At 40.9% G+C, this 16,190-nt stretch overlaps 2 protein-coding genes across 3 annotated transcripts; both read right to left on the reverse strand.

The window, feature by feature from the left end:
• Nucleotides 1-3,132: 3,132 nt before the first annotated feature.
• LOC131692495 (putative helicase MOV-10) lies at nucleotides 3,133-6,638 on the reverse strand. The gene is made up of 6 exons (XM_058979578.1): nucleotides 6,433-6,638; nucleotides 6,079-6,378; nucleotides 5,278-6,019; nucleotides 5,050-5,221; nucleotides 4,689-4,990; nucleotides 3,133-4,631 (listed from the first exon to the last, which is right to left on the reverse strand). The coding sequence occupies exons 1-6, from the start codon at nucleotides 6,473-6,475 to the stop codon at nucleotides 3,182-3,184; spliced, it is 3,009 nt and encodes a 1,002-aa protein (XP_058835561.1). The 5' UTR covers nucleotides 6,476-6,638; the 3' UTR covers nucleotides 3,133-3,181.
• Nucleotides 6,639-10,132: 3,494 nt separating this feature from the next.
• LOC131692494 (zinc finger protein 239-like) lies at nucleotides 10,133-12,604 on the reverse strand. Of its 2 annotated transcripts, XM_058979577.1 has the most exons (3): nucleotides 12,476-12,587; nucleotides 12,360-12,421; nucleotides 10,133-11,907 (listed from the first exon to the last, which is right to left on the reverse strand). In XM_058979577.1, exons 2-3 carry the CDS (start codon nucleotides 12,402-12,404, stop codon nucleotides 10,804-10,806), a joined length of 1,149 nt encoding a protein of 382 aa, XP_058835560.1. In that variant the 5' UTR covers nucleotides 12,405-12,421; nucleotides 12,476-12,587; the 3' UTR covers nucleotides 10,133-10,803. The 2 variants fall into 2 exon arrangements, with proteins under 2 accessions (XP_058835560.1, XP_058835559.1); XM_058979576.1 differs by having other exon boundaries at nucleotides 10,136-11,907; nucleotides 12,360-12,604.
• Nucleotides 12,605-16,190: the final 3,586 nt, after the last annotated feature.

Below are 16,190 nucleotides of genomic sequence, written 5' to 3' on the forward strand. Positions count from 1 at the left end.
CGCCACGAAGCCTCCCTAACCTACCGAACGAGATGCTCCCATGTGTGGAGCCACGGAGGGTTGAACGACCACTTCGTTCTCGCGCTAGTCAGCTGATCCGCACAATCTTCTCCGATTTCTCGGACAACTCCCACCAATTCTTTACTGGCCTCTAGGAAGTTCGTCGGGGCGAAGATTCGGTTTAAGCTGCTGCACTGGTAGCGGAGCCATTCGTGGAACTTGAGGCCGACTTCGATGGATCATACACCGTACGCAAGACGACAACACCTTCCGCACTACTGCACCAATCTGCGGAATGTAGAACAGCTGTTTCAGCTGGTTCTTCGCAGCCTGTCGATACCCGTGACCGCTCTTGTGGTAATGCTGAACAATCAGCAGCATAATTCTATGCTGATGTGGAAGGATCGTTTGAAAACATAGATCGAATGACAGCAACTCTGCTTTCACAGCCCTGCCCTCCATTCGAATCAGTCCATTTGCGTCAATCAACGGAATAAGTTTATAGAGCGAACTGAACTTCTCGATCGTCAGCCATTGGCTCACCGGTTGATTCTTATTCCTGACCAGTACCTTCAACTCATCGATAAAACATTCCGCCTGTGCCATATTCATCAGCCACAGTTCCGCATTTTTGTACTCGCTTTGCTGTAACGCTACACGTCCTGACGTAGCTGTACTCGGTTGTAGCATTCTGCTGTCTGCTAGTTGCGCTTAGCGTCTCAATTGCCTCTTTTGCTCTTTCGTCTACAGTTCGAAGCGAACCGGATTACGCACGCCATCGTCCTCACCAGCACTGTCCACTTAGAAAAGCGATTGACATTCATGATAGCCTTGCAACTTTCACATCGTGCGGCATCAAGTGAACACGAAGTTCCTCCGTAATGTTAGCTAGAGGTAATTCTCTCTTCGGTCCACACAGTCATACAAAAATTGTTACACACGAACCCACGGGCTTATGGGGTGTATCTCCAGATCTTTACCCCATTTGGTTACCAGATCCGCCACATTCAATCTCGTCGGAACTGATTGTGAAGTTGTGATTTTCCTTAATCGTTCGTGCTAGCCTTGCCGCTGCCAGGAGTTCTTGGCGCGGAATCGACAGTTGCTTCAACAGTGCTACCTTCGCCCGATTCATCACTAGTGAACACACTACCTTACCCCGCACGATTGCACGGAAGTATGCGACGCATCCGTACACTGTCTTGCTGTTATCAGCAAAGGTGTGGAGCTAGACTTCTTCGACCTCATCTGAACTCCGTTCGAAATAGCTTCGAGGTAGATTAAATACCGGCATTTTCGCGAGAATGTTGGTTCACCGCAACCACTTCGTTGCTCTTGCCTATCCTCAGGTCTGATCCGGATCTGATGATACATTTCTCGAATGTCACCACCAAATGCTACTGGCCGTTCCCGGAAATTGCAGATTACTCTGGGAAGTAGAACTAACATTTCCGGACCTTTGAGTAGATCTGAGTTAAGAGAAACTCCGTTCACCTTACCCGGCTTCTTCGGATTAACCACTATAGTCAGCGGTAGATACCACACAGCGGTTTGTAGCGTACCCTTCAATTCGGCATCACTCGCCTTGTGCGCGTAGTGTTTGACTTGATAGTCCTCGATCTGCTGGCACACGTTTTTCTTCAAGTCTGAATTCCTGTCCAGATTACGGTCCAGAGCTTTCATCCGGCGTACAGCCATCGCATAGCTGTCAGGGAATCGTCGTGCGTCTTCATGCCACAGCAACCCGATTCGAAGCGATCACCCACTCGTTTCGTCGTCGTCTCAAGCATCTCTCGAGCTCTTCTCTCCTTCACGGGATCCGGTACAGTGAAAGTCGCAATTACTGTCGCATCTAGCATGTATTGTTCTCGCATCATGTCATGGAGATCTTGAATGGTTACTGGAACGATCGAAGGTAAATGTGCGCCCTCGGTCTTCGGCTTTCCGAGCCATACACTGTCCAGCCAATCTTCGACCGCACGGCAATCGGTTTGTTCGGCTTACCGACCCGTGACTCCAACGGCGCAAATAAGTGGACGTTGTCTAAGCCGAGTAGGATTCTCGGTTTTCCCAATTGGTAATCTTTCACTGGAACGCCAGCTAGACGGGACTATTTTTTCACCACATCTGCGAATCGTACGTTCTGCTTCGGCAGCCCCAACTCTGATACCGTTCGAGTGTTATCTGCTTTTTCGGTAGCATTGCACTCTACCGCACCGATTCCTCCACTCGATGCAAAAGGGGCCTCGACGACAGTTTTGCATCAAGCATCGAATCAGAAATCAGGTCAGCGTCAAGAAGATGGACGAACATCACCTTTTGGGAATTTCCCTTTCCCGTACGCGGAGGCTCGCGCTCGTTTAGCGACAACGTCGAGAACTCCGTCACCTCCAAGACATCCGAAACGATTTCATTAGTGAAATTCGTGAACATCCACAACGGGCCATTCACCTTCCCGCGCTTATACCGGACCCAATCCAGTTTGTAGCTCGGTGGCAACTTGTCAACTAACTCTTGCACCGCAGAGTCCTGACGCTTCAAAATGGTCGCATAACTGATTCATCGTTATCCAAAAGCTGATAAACGTCTCCAATCGATCAGCTTTCGGTGACGGCGCGTTCCTCACCTTCGACAGCAACGTTCTGAGCTGATTCTCCGGTTTTCCGAACAGATTCCGAATATCGCTGATTACATGCACTAGCCGACTCCTGACCGCCTTAAGTGGGTCGCCCTGTAAACAGTCCTGCAAACGCTTCAAATTCTCGAGGTTTGAGAACCCAGGCTGCACTCGTACACTCGAAGCTGCTGATAAACAATGGCCAAAGCCCAAGCATTTCTCCGCTTGTTTATTCACTGGAGAAGCGGCTCACTATGGGCACATCGACCGTCCAGCCGTACCTTTGCCTACCTCCAGCGCCTTGTCAGCAGCGGTTACCAGTGGACGAAGAATCGCTGACGGTGTTCCGCTTCCGCTTGGACCATATACAGCATGAGATTCCAAAAATTCTAAGTAAAAAATGATAGTACAGTAATTAAAGGGACAAGCATAAAAACAATAGAGGATTAAAAAAACTCGACGAATCTTTTGACAAAAACAACAATTGTATTCAATACAACAGGTTTAAAACCATTACGAAAATTAACATTAAAAAACTGATTACAGCACCAACTGGTATCAAACTTACATCTTAATTTTGCTCATATCCCTAATAATCGTATCCAGTTTCTGCTGAATCTGAACTAAATAGTCGTCCTTAGCGGCGACCTCACAAACCGCGTGGCGCTCTTCGTCAAGCTCGAACTTCACCCCACGGATTGCGTTCTGGTGGTAGCAATAGCGAATAAATTCGTACCAATTGGGGTCCTGCTGCAGTGTTTCCGGATTGCCAATTACAATCATAAGCGCCTTCGCCCTAGTTAGTGCAACATTGAGACGCTTAACGTTGCTTAAGAAGCCCACCCCACTCGTTCCAGATCGCACCGTTGTCAGTATCATAACAGGCTTCTCCCGACCCTGAAATGCTTCCACCGATCCAACATCTATTTCGTTCCAACCGTGCCGTTGACACATCTGCTTCAACTTTATGCACTGCTTTTTGTACGGACTAACGATGCCGATGTCCTTCTGTGTCACGACACGATCATTTACTCTGTTGGCAAGCATTTTAGCCAAGTAAAAATCAACTAGTTCGATCTCCTTTCGGTTGAAGTAGCTGGTGGAGTTTTGCTCACGGTCCAATTTACCCATGGTCGACTCGAAAATGATAGGAAGCGTGGCCGACGGTAGCTCTGACCAATTCAAGGCCCAATCAGTATTTTGGGATGTCGCATTAGGTTTCAGTTCGTTCTGGTAGAACATTTTGTTCGAAAAGTGAAGTATAGCTTCATGAGAACGATAATTGTTCAAAAGTTTAGTAATTAAAGAAGAATTGTAGACGTTCGATTGGGGGTCTTTCTTGTATATATCAAGTGCCATAAGACGTTCCAGCATTGAAATTTTTAAACCCATTTCGCCAGCAAACTCTGAACGTGTGATCGGACCCAACTGCAAAGGATCACCCGACAGAACGATGGAACCACTAACAGTTTCTTTGGTTGTGATCACACCGGCGATTGGAATCAGTGCAGAAGCCTCCGTCGCACTTCCGCACTCATCAATGAATACATAACCAAAATGTCCTGGTTTAATTTTGGCCTGAACTAATTTTCCAGCCGATGTTAAAGTACTAATCACAATTCGCTTATTGTACAACTCTGTCTTCGAAGGTAGTCTATATGATCCTGTGTTAAGATTGGAACACTCGATCAATTCGTAGCTCATGTCGGCCATCAAGCGCTCCGCGTGTTTAGAGAAGAATCTAAAAATATCACCCTTAGGAATAAAACGTAGCAACCGTTCGGTTAGTTCATTGCAGGCGAAATTTGAGGAAGCTGTCACAAGTACAAAGACGTCCGGTTTAAGCTTCCAAATTTGAGCAATCGCCTCAACAAGCGTCGAGGTTTTACCCGTACCAGGAGGACCAAACAAAATATACGGAGCGGGTCGAGCAGTTTCGTTAATGATGTTTACAACAGCAGTCTGTTGCTCCTCGTTGGATTGGATATTCTCGTTGAACCATTCAAATTGTTCCCTTGAAAAAAAAAAACATTCTTTCAAAAAACAATCCAATTCGTCTTGCAATACGCACCTGGTAAACTGCGAAAATTTGGGTGCTGGTCTAGATGGAAAGAAAAACGAACTCAATTCGTGCCGTTTGATAATTTCCAGGGCTTGATATTCCATCCGAATGGGAGTACGGTTTGGGTTGAATTTCATGCACCATTTTATGTCGTTCTTGAGTGGTTCCTCCGTTTCGAACAGCACCTTATTAGCACAAATTTGAGAAATAACTCCAACTACTGTTTTCAGCGACTTATTGGGTCGTGTGTAAGACAGTTCTACGTAATCCCCTTCCACGAGCGATCTGGGAGCAATGCTGAACTGATTAAGCTGAACAAATAAATATTTTCACTAAATGAATGCAATGGGAAATACAAAGCGTTAATTACTTGTAGACTGTAGAATCGTTTTTGTCCTCCATATGCCAACAAAACGTTGCTCATGTCATAGCGGGAAAGCTCATATTGCACGTTGTAGTCTTCAATATTGTTCATAATTTGTAACATCTGTACGTAGTTACTTGAGTTAAGGCGGTTTTCTTTATCGGCTTGTAGATAGGATCTGAAAAAAGAAGCATATTCATTTCCTCTGATCAGACTGTTGAACGCGAAATATACTGGATTTGTTCACAAAATTTGCGTTCCTTCGGCAAGTATGTATCCACTAATTGAAAGTTGTTTTTATAAACTGCAGCCAGCTCCGGCGGGGGAGGATATTCTGCTAGCTTGCCAAGTACGATTGGATCATGCTGGACCTTCAGTTCAACCGGTTCCTTCGACACTCGGAAATGGTACTGTTCTACATATTCTAGGATTCGATTGAAATGCATCAAAATAGTGTAATTATGTCCGGTCACTAGAAACATCCCGCTCGTGATAGAGAATTTGTACGTATCATCCGGATTGATGGTGATTGGCCAAACATCCCGGTTTACCGGCATTAACTGTTTAGTAGTGTGATATAAATATATGCATTCTACATGCAAAGCCGTATGATAAGTGTTACGAATTGTAAACAGCGTTACTGGGTTCAGTGCGTCGTAGTGATGCGAAACTTCGAACTTCTGTCCTGTTTTAAAGCAATCCTCGGTCGCCTCGATTTTAAAATTCATCCCATGGACCGAATCAAAATGCTGGGAATACCCTTCCGCAAATCGAAAACTTTCGCGGCATACGAAACAGTTGCGTAACGATGGTTCAAAATTATGCTTCATCAATCGTTCAACCGTTGTCACATGTTGGATCGAGGCTAGCGGACACTTCGCTTCAATTAATTCATGGATCTCTTTCAGAACTTTTTCGTTGTGAAGTAACGCCTCTTTCGAAAGCTCCTCCTTGACCTGTTTTTTTGCTTTAAATTCTGAAAATGTTTTGCTATGTGCAATTCTAGAAATAACTTATGGCTATATCACAATTTACCGTCATGACTTCGCTGTTCATGTTTTTCCAGAAGCTCCCTTAGTCGCTCCATGTTAAACTTGAACTGATTATTCTGCTGCTGGGACTCCTGGACGTCCTTTTGCGACCGACCGTTACGCGTGATCAAATCATGATTCATCAACACCCAACCTAATTCGTCCATTTTGATGCGGGTAATCCGACGCAACTTGATTTCCTCGAACAATTTCTCTCGCAACTTTCGCTTGATGATACCACCGTCTTTGATCAGATTGTGTCGATAAATGCGTACCACGAACGATTCAATCTCATGTCTTTGTCCTGTTGTAGGTTTAGATTTGTTTTGAGAATATTTTGGAGCAAATTTCAACTTACGATTAAACCGCTGCTGCATGAAATTATTCTTGGAAAGTTCCATTTTTACTGGTGATACTTATGTCGAAATATGTTTTACTGAACTGATCTCACTGCGACAATGTCTACCATAAAATTCAACAAATTGCTTCGAATAATGAGGAAAAAACATATAAAAAAATATATAAGTACACCACGAACAGTTACAATATAATTAAAGATAGAATATTACAAAATAAATTATATAAAAAGCACATGAAAGCGTTCGAATGTGTCGAAACTAAACTCGTCGAAATGTCAATTGACAAAAGGAGGGGGCCCATATTATTAGCTCGAATCAAAACTTGTCGAAATGTCAATTGACGATAGGTTCATCCGGAGTGTTCCTTTGTGTTCACACTTTGCTAGCGTTGCCAATTTTATCCCTTAAATGCGCAATGTTGTTTTAAAACAACATTGCGAAAACCATCTCAAAATTATCATTGTAACGTATTGAAACTGTTAGACAATTTTCAGAAAATTTGAAAAATAATTGCTTTGCGCCTTTAAGGGTTATTTTGTGTCCAGCACCCAATGTGGCTACGCCACATCGCTTTTGCGCGTGCTACTTCGCTACCGCTCAGTCGGACTTAAACTAGGGATAGCCCCTATGTTTGAGTAAGCCAGGCAAACGAGTGGATCACAGGTTCGCTTGCTTCCAAAGGCGGGTCGGCCACCTCGCCCAGCGGATCCTCAGCGACTTTACGCCGCTTCGGTTCCTAGGCCTCGGTTATGCGGCTAAGCCACATCGAAATGGTACCCCTTGAACATTTTAACTAGAATCGGTTATGTCACCGGAGCCGGAATATGAATTAGAATCAGCCAGCATTCCGGCTGAGCTTAACTGGGAAGTTTAGTAAAATTTAACCTGGAAATAAAAATTTTCTGGCAACGCTCCGCTTTCCCAGATTAAATTATAGGAAACCTCCCAGTCAAGCTCAGCCGGAACGCTGGCTGGTTCTAATTCGTAATCCGGCTCCAGTGACACAACCGATTCTAGTTAGAATCGGTTGTCTTACTGGAGCCGGAAAACGAATTAGAACCAGCTGGAATTCCGGCTCATTTACGGTTGAACATGACTGCGTTCTGGTAACCTTCTGATACCCTTCAGGAACCTCTGTTTAAGGGGACCCATTTCGATGCGGCTTAGCCGGATAACCGGATAACGCCGGGCCGTCGGAAGCAAGCGAACCTGTGATCCACTTTTTTGCCCGGCTTACTCAAACGTAGGGGCTATCCCTAATTGAAGCTACATTGGGTGGTGGAAACAAAATAAAATTGGCAACGCTAGCAAAATGTAAACACAAATGAACACTCCGGATGAACCTATCGTCAATTGACATTTCGACGAGTTCTGATTCGAACCAATAATATGGGCCCATATTATTGGCTCGAATCAAAACTCGTCGAAATGTCAATTGACGATAGGTTCATCCGGAGTGTTCATTTGTGTTTACCTTTTGCTAGCGTTGCCAATTTTATTTTGTGTCCAGCACCCAATGTGGCTACGCCACATCGCTTTTGCGCGTGCTGTCCGACTTCGCTACCGCTCAGTCGGACTTAAACTAGGGATAGCCCCTATGTTTGAGTAAGCCGGGCAAACGAGTGGATCACAGGTTCGCTTGCTTCCGACGGCGGGTCAGTGGCCACCTCGCCCGGGCCTCGGTTATGCGGCTAAGCCGCATAGAAATGGTACCCCTTAAACATTCTAACTTGAATCGGTTGTGTCACCGGAGCCGGAATATGAATTAGATCCAGCAGCATTCCGGCTGAGTTAAACTGGGAAGTTTAGTAAAATTTAAACTGGAAATAATTTTTTTTGGCAACGCTCCAGCACCCCGTTGATTTCACCACCTGGGCGCCAGGTTGACGATATGAAATGAATTTTGTTTACTTTCGACAAGTTTTGATTCGAGCCAACAACATCCAGCCGGCTGGATGTTTTTGGCTCGAATCAAAACTTGTCGAAAGTAAACAAAGTTCATTTCATATCGTCAACCTGGCGCCCAGGTGATGAAATCGTTAGAATTCAACGGGGTTCTGGAGCGTTGCTAGAAAATTTTTATTTCCAGATTAAATTTTACTAAACTTCCCAGTTAAGCTCAGCCGGAATGCTGGCAGGTTTTAATTCGCATTCCGGTTGCGGTGACACAACCGGTTCTAGTTAGAATGTTTAAGGGGTACCATTTCGATGTGATCCACTAGTTTGCCCGGCTTACTCAAACATAGGGGCTATCCCTAGTTAAAGTCCGACTGAGCGGTAGCGAATTCGGACAGCACGCGCAAAAGCGATGTGGCGTAGCCACATTGGGTGGTGGACACAAAATAAAATTGGCAACGCTAGCAAAATGTAAACACAAATGAACACTCCGGATGAACCTATCGTCAATTAACATTTCGACGAGTTTTGATTCGAGCCAATAATATGGGCCCGCTATTGAATACTTTAGGCTGACGTCACAAATCAACTGAGTGCACGGAAACGAAAAACTACCTAAAATTGAGTTCCTTTGACTCAATCTCGTGGTATCGTGGGGGAACTTAAAATTAGGTAAACCGTGTTGAAGGTAGTTTCCATTTAACCACGGCAAAAATTACAACTCATTGATAGGTTTTTTATACTCAAATTTAAGTTGAATTTACCTAATTTTGAGTTCACCCCAAACAACTCAAAAGTACCTTCCTCCACGGAAGACCTCGACTGAGTCGAATCTCTCTTTTTGTTTTTGACAACACTAATAAGTGCGAAAGCGACGCACAACTCAAAAGTACGTTAAAAGAACTTATTCTGCAGGTTGTTTTATTTAACCGTGTGTTCATTTTTGACAGTTCGCTTGTACTGTTTACATGGGCTTAGAAAAATTCTTTACGATTTTCTTCGAGCGAATCTAGCTGTCCACAAATTTTTCTAAGTCCATGCAAACAGTACAAGTGAACTGTTAATAAAAGTGAGGTTAACTGTGCCAGTAAAGAACCTAATGCTAACAAACTCCTTGAAAGCCTCAATGCATTCGATGCCTGCTACCTATTCAGGCTATTTTGATCGTTTTTTTCGTTAGACCAATCCTTAAATTTGAATCAGTTTCAATCAGCCCGGGGACAACTTGACAGATAGTGCTTGTTTCATATATGTACCACCGATTTGATGGTGGCGCTAGTATGCCTTTTTTGTACGACTACCACGAACAACGACACAAAAAAGTTTCAAGAGAAAAGCGTGTTTCGTTACGTGTGTTATGAACGCCGTCAATGCGGCTAGAACAACATTTAGAAAAAGCGTATTCCAAAATGTGGATAAAGAAAAATATTATTAGAGAATAAATTTATCCCTGATTGGAAGCCGTCAGCAAAGTTACATAAATCTTATTATAGATTTAGTTGGAAGGTGTTGTTTTTAGCAACCGGCTCTCTTCCTTCCTAAAAATGTTTTGGTTTTCTTGTTGTGTGAAGTTTGTAATCGGTAAATCATTGGTGTTATAAATGAAAAATAAATGAAAAACTTTTTGGCCAATGAAAGTAAATCACCAAGCTTAACAATTCGTGAACCTGCGACATCTTGTTTCAAGTTCATTAAGAACGTCAAGAATTCTAGCATTTTGATTGGGAGAATAAACAATATATGTAGGTTTTTCTACGCATTTAGCAAAATTGGTTTTGAATAAAATTTGTGTGCTTTTATCAGAATTCTGGCATCAAACCAGTAGTGCTCGGTTTCAGCAAGAATGCTGCCAGGAATGTACAATTTTGTTCGAATTCGGCCAGAGTTTTGTTCGACTTTTGCAATAACTCTGTCCGGAAGATGTTGCGATGGTTTTGGTATGGATCCCTTCAGAATTATTCTGGCATTTTCCTCGGCTCTACCGGAGGATGCCTTAGGAGATGTTGATTAGTTTCGGAAGATTTTCGGAAATTCCAATATAAGTGGTAGTGGCTTGATTTTGAAAGTCATCTTCTTGTATTTCCGAAAATCGATTTATTTTCTTTCGGATTTTTTAAATTCCAAATGGAATCTATGTTTCTGTTTAAGTATGGGGGAATGAGGGCAGTTTCTAATGTGAACAGCGAAATAAATTTGATGAAAGAAATGCTTAAATTGATTATTTTTTAGATATGGAAAATAGTAAATGGGATGCGCCTTTTTCAAATTTTGCTCCATTCGAGCCGCCATGACATCACCAAATCACCACAAAATTTGCTTATGAGTTCAATATATGGGAGCTGTCAAGTTGTCCCCGGGCTGGTTTCAATATATTTAAATCTAGTACGCCATATTTCTCAACATCTATCTAATCAAATTATAGCGTATACAATGTAAACGCGCTTGCAAAGGTTTTTATTGGTTCTTGATTAGAGTTAGAGAAGCTTCTCTGCCGTATGTACCTGTTTGTGCTTTTCGAGGTTGCAACGTTTGTGAAATCCTGCTCCACACACGACACATGAATGAGACCATTCATTCGTGTGAATTCGCACGTGAGCTGTGAGGTAACTTCGCACACGAAACCTTTTTCCGCAGATTTCACATTCGTGAAGTTTTTCAACCGAGTGTATCCGTACGTGTTCTGCAAGGCTGCTACGTTGGTAAAATTCTTTACTACACATTTCACATTTGTATGGTTTGTAGCCTGTGTGAGTTTGTATATGTTGACTAAGTTTTCTGGGCAAGTGGAAACGTTTTTCACATATTTCACATTTGAGTGGTTTCTCGTTTATGTGAGTTAGTCTGTGCATAGTGAGGTACTTGCGCAAATTGAATCCTTTCCCACATACATCACAGTTGTGTGGAGTTTCGTTTGTATGAATTAGCATGTGGGCATTAAGGTTTGTGCGTAAACCAAATCGCTTTCCACATACTTCGCAGCGGTGGGGTTTCTCGCCAGTGTGGATAAACTCATGTTGCGTGAGATTATTGCGCTTCTGGAATGCTTTTCCGCATGCCTTACACTGGTAAGGCTTTTCATGCGTGAGTTTCTCATCCGAATGGTTAGTTAGATGATGTTTACGAATCACAAGTTGGTCAAAGTTCTTGCCACGAGCATCGCAAACGTACGAACCAAGATTCAATTCAGACGAACTTTCATCTCGATGCTTCATCCTGTGATGACTCGAGACATGGCTAGGCTTTAGAAATTTTAGACTGCAAAAATTACATTTATACGGTCTACTTTCGTCATGACCGAGCATATGCTTTTTAAGCCCTGTAGTCTTACAGAATCCCAAGTCACACACTTTGCAGTGGAATGGTTTTTCTTCCGTGTGTATGAATCTGTGACGTTTGAGTTCGCTACTGAAAGAAAATTCTCTGCCGCAAATATCACATTGATGAGACCGTCCGCTTTTTGAAACAAACACTGTATTGTTTATTTCCACGTTTGTTTCTTTATATATAGTTCCTGTTTCAGAATGTTTAGATTTCACGCATAATGCTGCTTCGACTGCCTCGTTTTCCTCTATCTTTATCTGAAAACAAAAAATATCGAATTAGCGCTAGCATAGTCCTGTCACTAAGATAGTGTCGGATTCTGACGAGACGAAGCCGAAACGCAAATTTAATAATTAATTTAGTTATAGGTTTTGTACTCTTCACGCGCAAAGATTTTCTCCTTAATAGGGGTGGGCGTAGCGTAGTTGGTAAATCGATTGCCTTGTACGCGGCGCACCTGGGTTCGAGTCCCGACCCCGCACATAGGGTTAGAAATTTCTCATAAGAGATTTTTCTAACCCGAAGAGGCGAATGACCTTAAGGTTAAAACCTCTATAATTGAAATAAAAAAAAAAAAAAAAAAAAAATTTCTCCTTAATGTTGGAAAATAGTTTTCACCAAAATTGTTCGCCACTAAGTAGAAATATAGCATAGGGTATCGTAATCCAATAAATTACAATTAAAATGTTTTTTCTGCTGTAAATCTCACCGCTTCGGGTTTCAAATCTTGTTGCTCCAGATTGTCACTGTTCATCGTCTTCAGACAAATTCCTGAAATATTCAAGATAAATTTATTTAAACTTTAAAGTTTGCTACATATCATGCCCTGTTTGTATTTTTTTTAATATCCTTGTTTATATGACTGGATGCCTGATACTGTTGACTCAAACTAGTTGGATGTTGTTAACTGGAATCAAAATACGTCGAATGTAAACAAAGTTCATTCTGTAGCGTCAAATCGGCGCCCAGCTGGCGATATTGAGGTGGGCATCAATTCGATCATGAATCGACCAAAGGGCCGAAGTCGCAATAATATCGAATCGAGAAAAATAACTTTGAAAATTCGGTTCAGAAAATTAAATCGTATTTTAACAGTGTTTGCGTACTGCGCTTTCAAATGTATTGAAACACTTTGAACCAATACTAGTTTTCGGAAACATAAATAAAATGTTTTATATAATAACGTTTTCGTTGATAAAATTGAAAACAGATTATTTCGCCGAGTGTTGTTATGAAATGTTGATTAGGCCATTTTTGAGTCGCCCTCTTGTTTTGACGACTCTCAATTTCGCCCTGCAGTGTCGCCAAAAAACAAAAATCAAATGTGGCTTTCGCCGTGCTCGCTGGAGGGGAAAATTTGTTATTCCCCCTGGACGTAACAAGCACTTGGTTTTTGTTTAGGGCGATTCTGTTTAGGGACCTTGTAAACAATGATGCTGTCAATTTCGCCTGTATACACTACCTTAGAAATGCAGAGGCGTAACCCGCCTGGCTTTTTGTTTACAGTTGAAAGTCGGATCCGCCGTTTTGATTTTTATTGATTTTCATGAAGTGTGAAATATTTATAAATGAGTTTTTATATTGTTTATAAAGTATTTTTACTCCTCTTTCAGATATTAATCAAATCTCTGTTTGTGTACATTTGTTAGTTTCGCCCATTTGTCGGTTCACGATCGAATTATTGTTTCGAATCAAAACTCGTCGAATTGGCGATTCTACGTTGAAAACGTTCACAGATCGCGCTAGAAGCAAAGTGTTGCTGATTTCATTTTGTTCTGCCATAGTCGATATAAGCTGTAAGCTTTGGTTAGAAAATAACTTTTAGCAACATATCACCTTTTAATTTGATGATAACGAAGGAAAATTATTATTTTATAAGATGTTAAGCAAACATCTTGAGAACATGGTGTGAAACATAGTGATACGGTTAAAATAAAATACTCATTATAATGGGTACCGAAAGTACCCAGTTTCATATTCTATTCGAGCTGTCACAAATTGGGTACTTTTCTGAACTAGAAAAGGGGGAAAATATTACCCACCTCAATATTGGTATTCAACAAGAAAAATTATGTAAATTTTTATACATTAATGGTTGAAAAAAAAACGTAGTTATTTTCTAATATGAATTAATTAAAAGTTGTTTTATATGCTTGTAAATAGAATAAATATTTTACTAGATAGCTCTGGTAAGTACGTTTAATTCAATATTACATTCGCTTCACTAAGGTTCGTTTATATACCATAGCAATTCGAGGTGCATTCGTACTGTCAGCCGAACACTAACAATGAATATATCGACACAGATCTTTCAATAGGGCTATAGTCGCAATGTACTCAAATGGAGAAAAATCAGTTTCAATATACGGCGATGCTTTTCTAAATGTAGTTTTTATTGTAGGTATAAATTACTTTATGACCATGTTTTTCCGGAAGCATCTATAGTTAAACCTTATGACAATATAACAAAGAATTTAATTCCTATGTGCTTTTAGTGGGTAGAAACTAAAAAAATGCTTACGCCCAATTTACATCCCAGTCGTGATTTCGCCCTTCAGCAACCACCATTTGCGGAAGGGCTAAACGGTGTACATAATTTTCATAAGGGCGCGGTAAAAGGGCTAAACTGACTCTGTTTTGCTGGGTAGGGCTGGGTAAATGGGCGAGCTTGACAGTATACTTTTTAATAGGGCTCAGCAAATGGGCGCATAGAAACCCAATGTAAATGATAGGGCGCGTGCATCTTTTCTTCGAATTTCATGAAAATATCGAAATATTCGAATGTTTATGTGCAACAACTATCGAGTAGACATGATCATAGTAGATATTGCTTATCATTTATATAATAGAACCGCCGTTTAAAGAATAATTTTGTGAATAATAACCGTACGCCCGGTTCTGTCAAAAAATGTAAGTTTAGCCTTTATATGCCATATGAGAAGAAGGGCCTAAGTCGAAATCTCGAAGAAAATGCATGTTTCGCCGTTTTGTTTTCTTTAATTATAAATCGAACTAAAAACCATTTTAACTAATTTTCACCTCAATCTTGTAGTATTTTTGTCGCATAATGTCATAATAGCGAAAACGCAGTTTGTTTACATTTGCGATTTAAGCCCTAATGAAAGATATATGTCGAATATGTAGCTGATGTAATGGATCAATGCACAGTTTATAAAGAACAGTTGCGCAAAGACTGAAGCAAATCTACCTATTGAACACTCAAAACGTCTACCTATCGGACACGAAGAATAACAATGCTCGAATGCGTGGGGAGTATCGTTATTATGTGATTATAATTATGAGAAAATTCAATGATGTTATATTAACATTATTTAAAACCAGGAATATTTCGCTTAATGACAATTATTAAAAAACATATGTTCACTGATATTCAAATTTGGCACTAATAGTAGGGTAGTGTTAAAAATCTTCCACCGACAGTGGAAATATGAAGGTATTTCTCATAGTTAAAGTGCAGCTAAAATTTTGACAAATTTGTGTACGCATTCCACTTATACATATGTACTTATTCAAATTTATTTTACGCTGCAAATTCGACTGTCTTTTGTCACACCCCAATCAGACGGCAAGCGGCAAAAATCAATGCATTGCGTTCTTAGTTGCGGATCAGTTGAGAACCGGAAAAAGCTTATATTCTTTATACGATGTTATTTATCGTACTGATTTTTACAAAATAAAACTAAACACTTAATTTTAAATTTTTAAATGCACAAGTTAACTTCTAACTGAAGCGTTCGGGAGAAGTTATTTGAAATTTAACCAAAAATAAAAGGTTGCCAAAATTTAAAAAAGACCTATGATTGGTCCAATGTTGCCAATCCTCTTTACGCAACTCTACTATTAAAAACTCTGGATCAATTGTCTCTAAACAATAAAGAATGTCAATCCAATTCGGCTGGATGTTGTTGGCTCGAATCAAAACTTGTCGAAAGTAAACAAAGTTCATTTCATATCGTCAACCTGGCGTCCAGGTGGTGAAATCGTTAGAATTCAACGGGGTGCTGGAGCGTTGCCAGAAAATTTTAATTCCAGATTAAATTTTACTAAACTTCCCAGTTAAGCTCAGTCGGAATGCTTGCTGGTTCCAATTCGTAATCAATCAATACACGTTCTATGAAGACCAAAATGTGTATCAAAATCTTGATAACTTTGAGTTCGCTGCCAAGTGACAGATTTTGCCAGACATTTTTTGGCAAACTACCAGTTTTTTTCGAAAAATAGTGGCAACCCTGTTTAGAAGTGACGAGGGATCCTGGAAGTTAAATTGACTGTTTCGTGGCGCAATTTGATTGGCTGAACATCAGATCGAAAAATAATCTATAAATAAATGTTTTAAAGCATGAGTTTTTTCTTCTATTTTTGCAATCTGAAATAATTTTATTGAAATTTTAAAAAATGGTGGAAGAACTCAAAAATGGGTGTATTTCTAGCCATTTTCAAATCATTTCAATATATACAACTGGGTAAAAAATTACCCATCTTTTGACATAAACAGATATTACCCATTATTGTGGATGCG

The sequence above is a fragment of the Topomyia yanbarensis genome, chromosome 3 (assembly GCF_030247195.1).
Source record: "Topomyia yanbarensis strain Yona2022 chromosome 3, ASM3024719v1, whole genome shotgun sequence".
In the NCBI taxonomy this organism is placed as follows: domain Eukaryota; kingdom Metazoa; phylum Arthropoda; class Insecta; order Diptera; family Culicidae; genus Topomyia; species Topomyia yanbarensis.

What these genes read in the sequence shown, in the direction of transcription:
- LOC131692495 (XM_058979578.1), bottom strand. Translation starts at nt 6,475, where the DNA reads ATGGAACTTTCCAAGAATAATTTCATGCAGCAGCGGTTTAATC. An exon ending in AAATTTTGTGAACAAATCCA is followed by an intron (nt 5,222 to 5,277) that starts GTATATTTCGCG and finishes TTCTTTTTTCAG; the next exon opens with ATCCTATCTACAAGCCGATA. An exon ending in AAATTTTCGCAGTTTACCAG is followed by an intron (nt 4,632 to 4,688) that starts GTGCGTATTGCA and finishes TTTTTTTTCAAG; the next exon opens with GGAACAATTTGAATGGTTCA.
- LOC131692494 (XM_058979577.1), bottom strand. Translation starts at nt 12,404, where the DNA reads ATGAACAGTGACAATCTGGAGCAACAAGATTTGAAACCCGAAGCG. An exon ending in AAGATTTGAAACCCGAAGCG is followed by an intron (nt 11,908 to 12,359) that starts GTGAGATTTACA and finishes TTTTGTTTTCAG; the next exon opens with ATAAAGATAGAGGAAAACGA.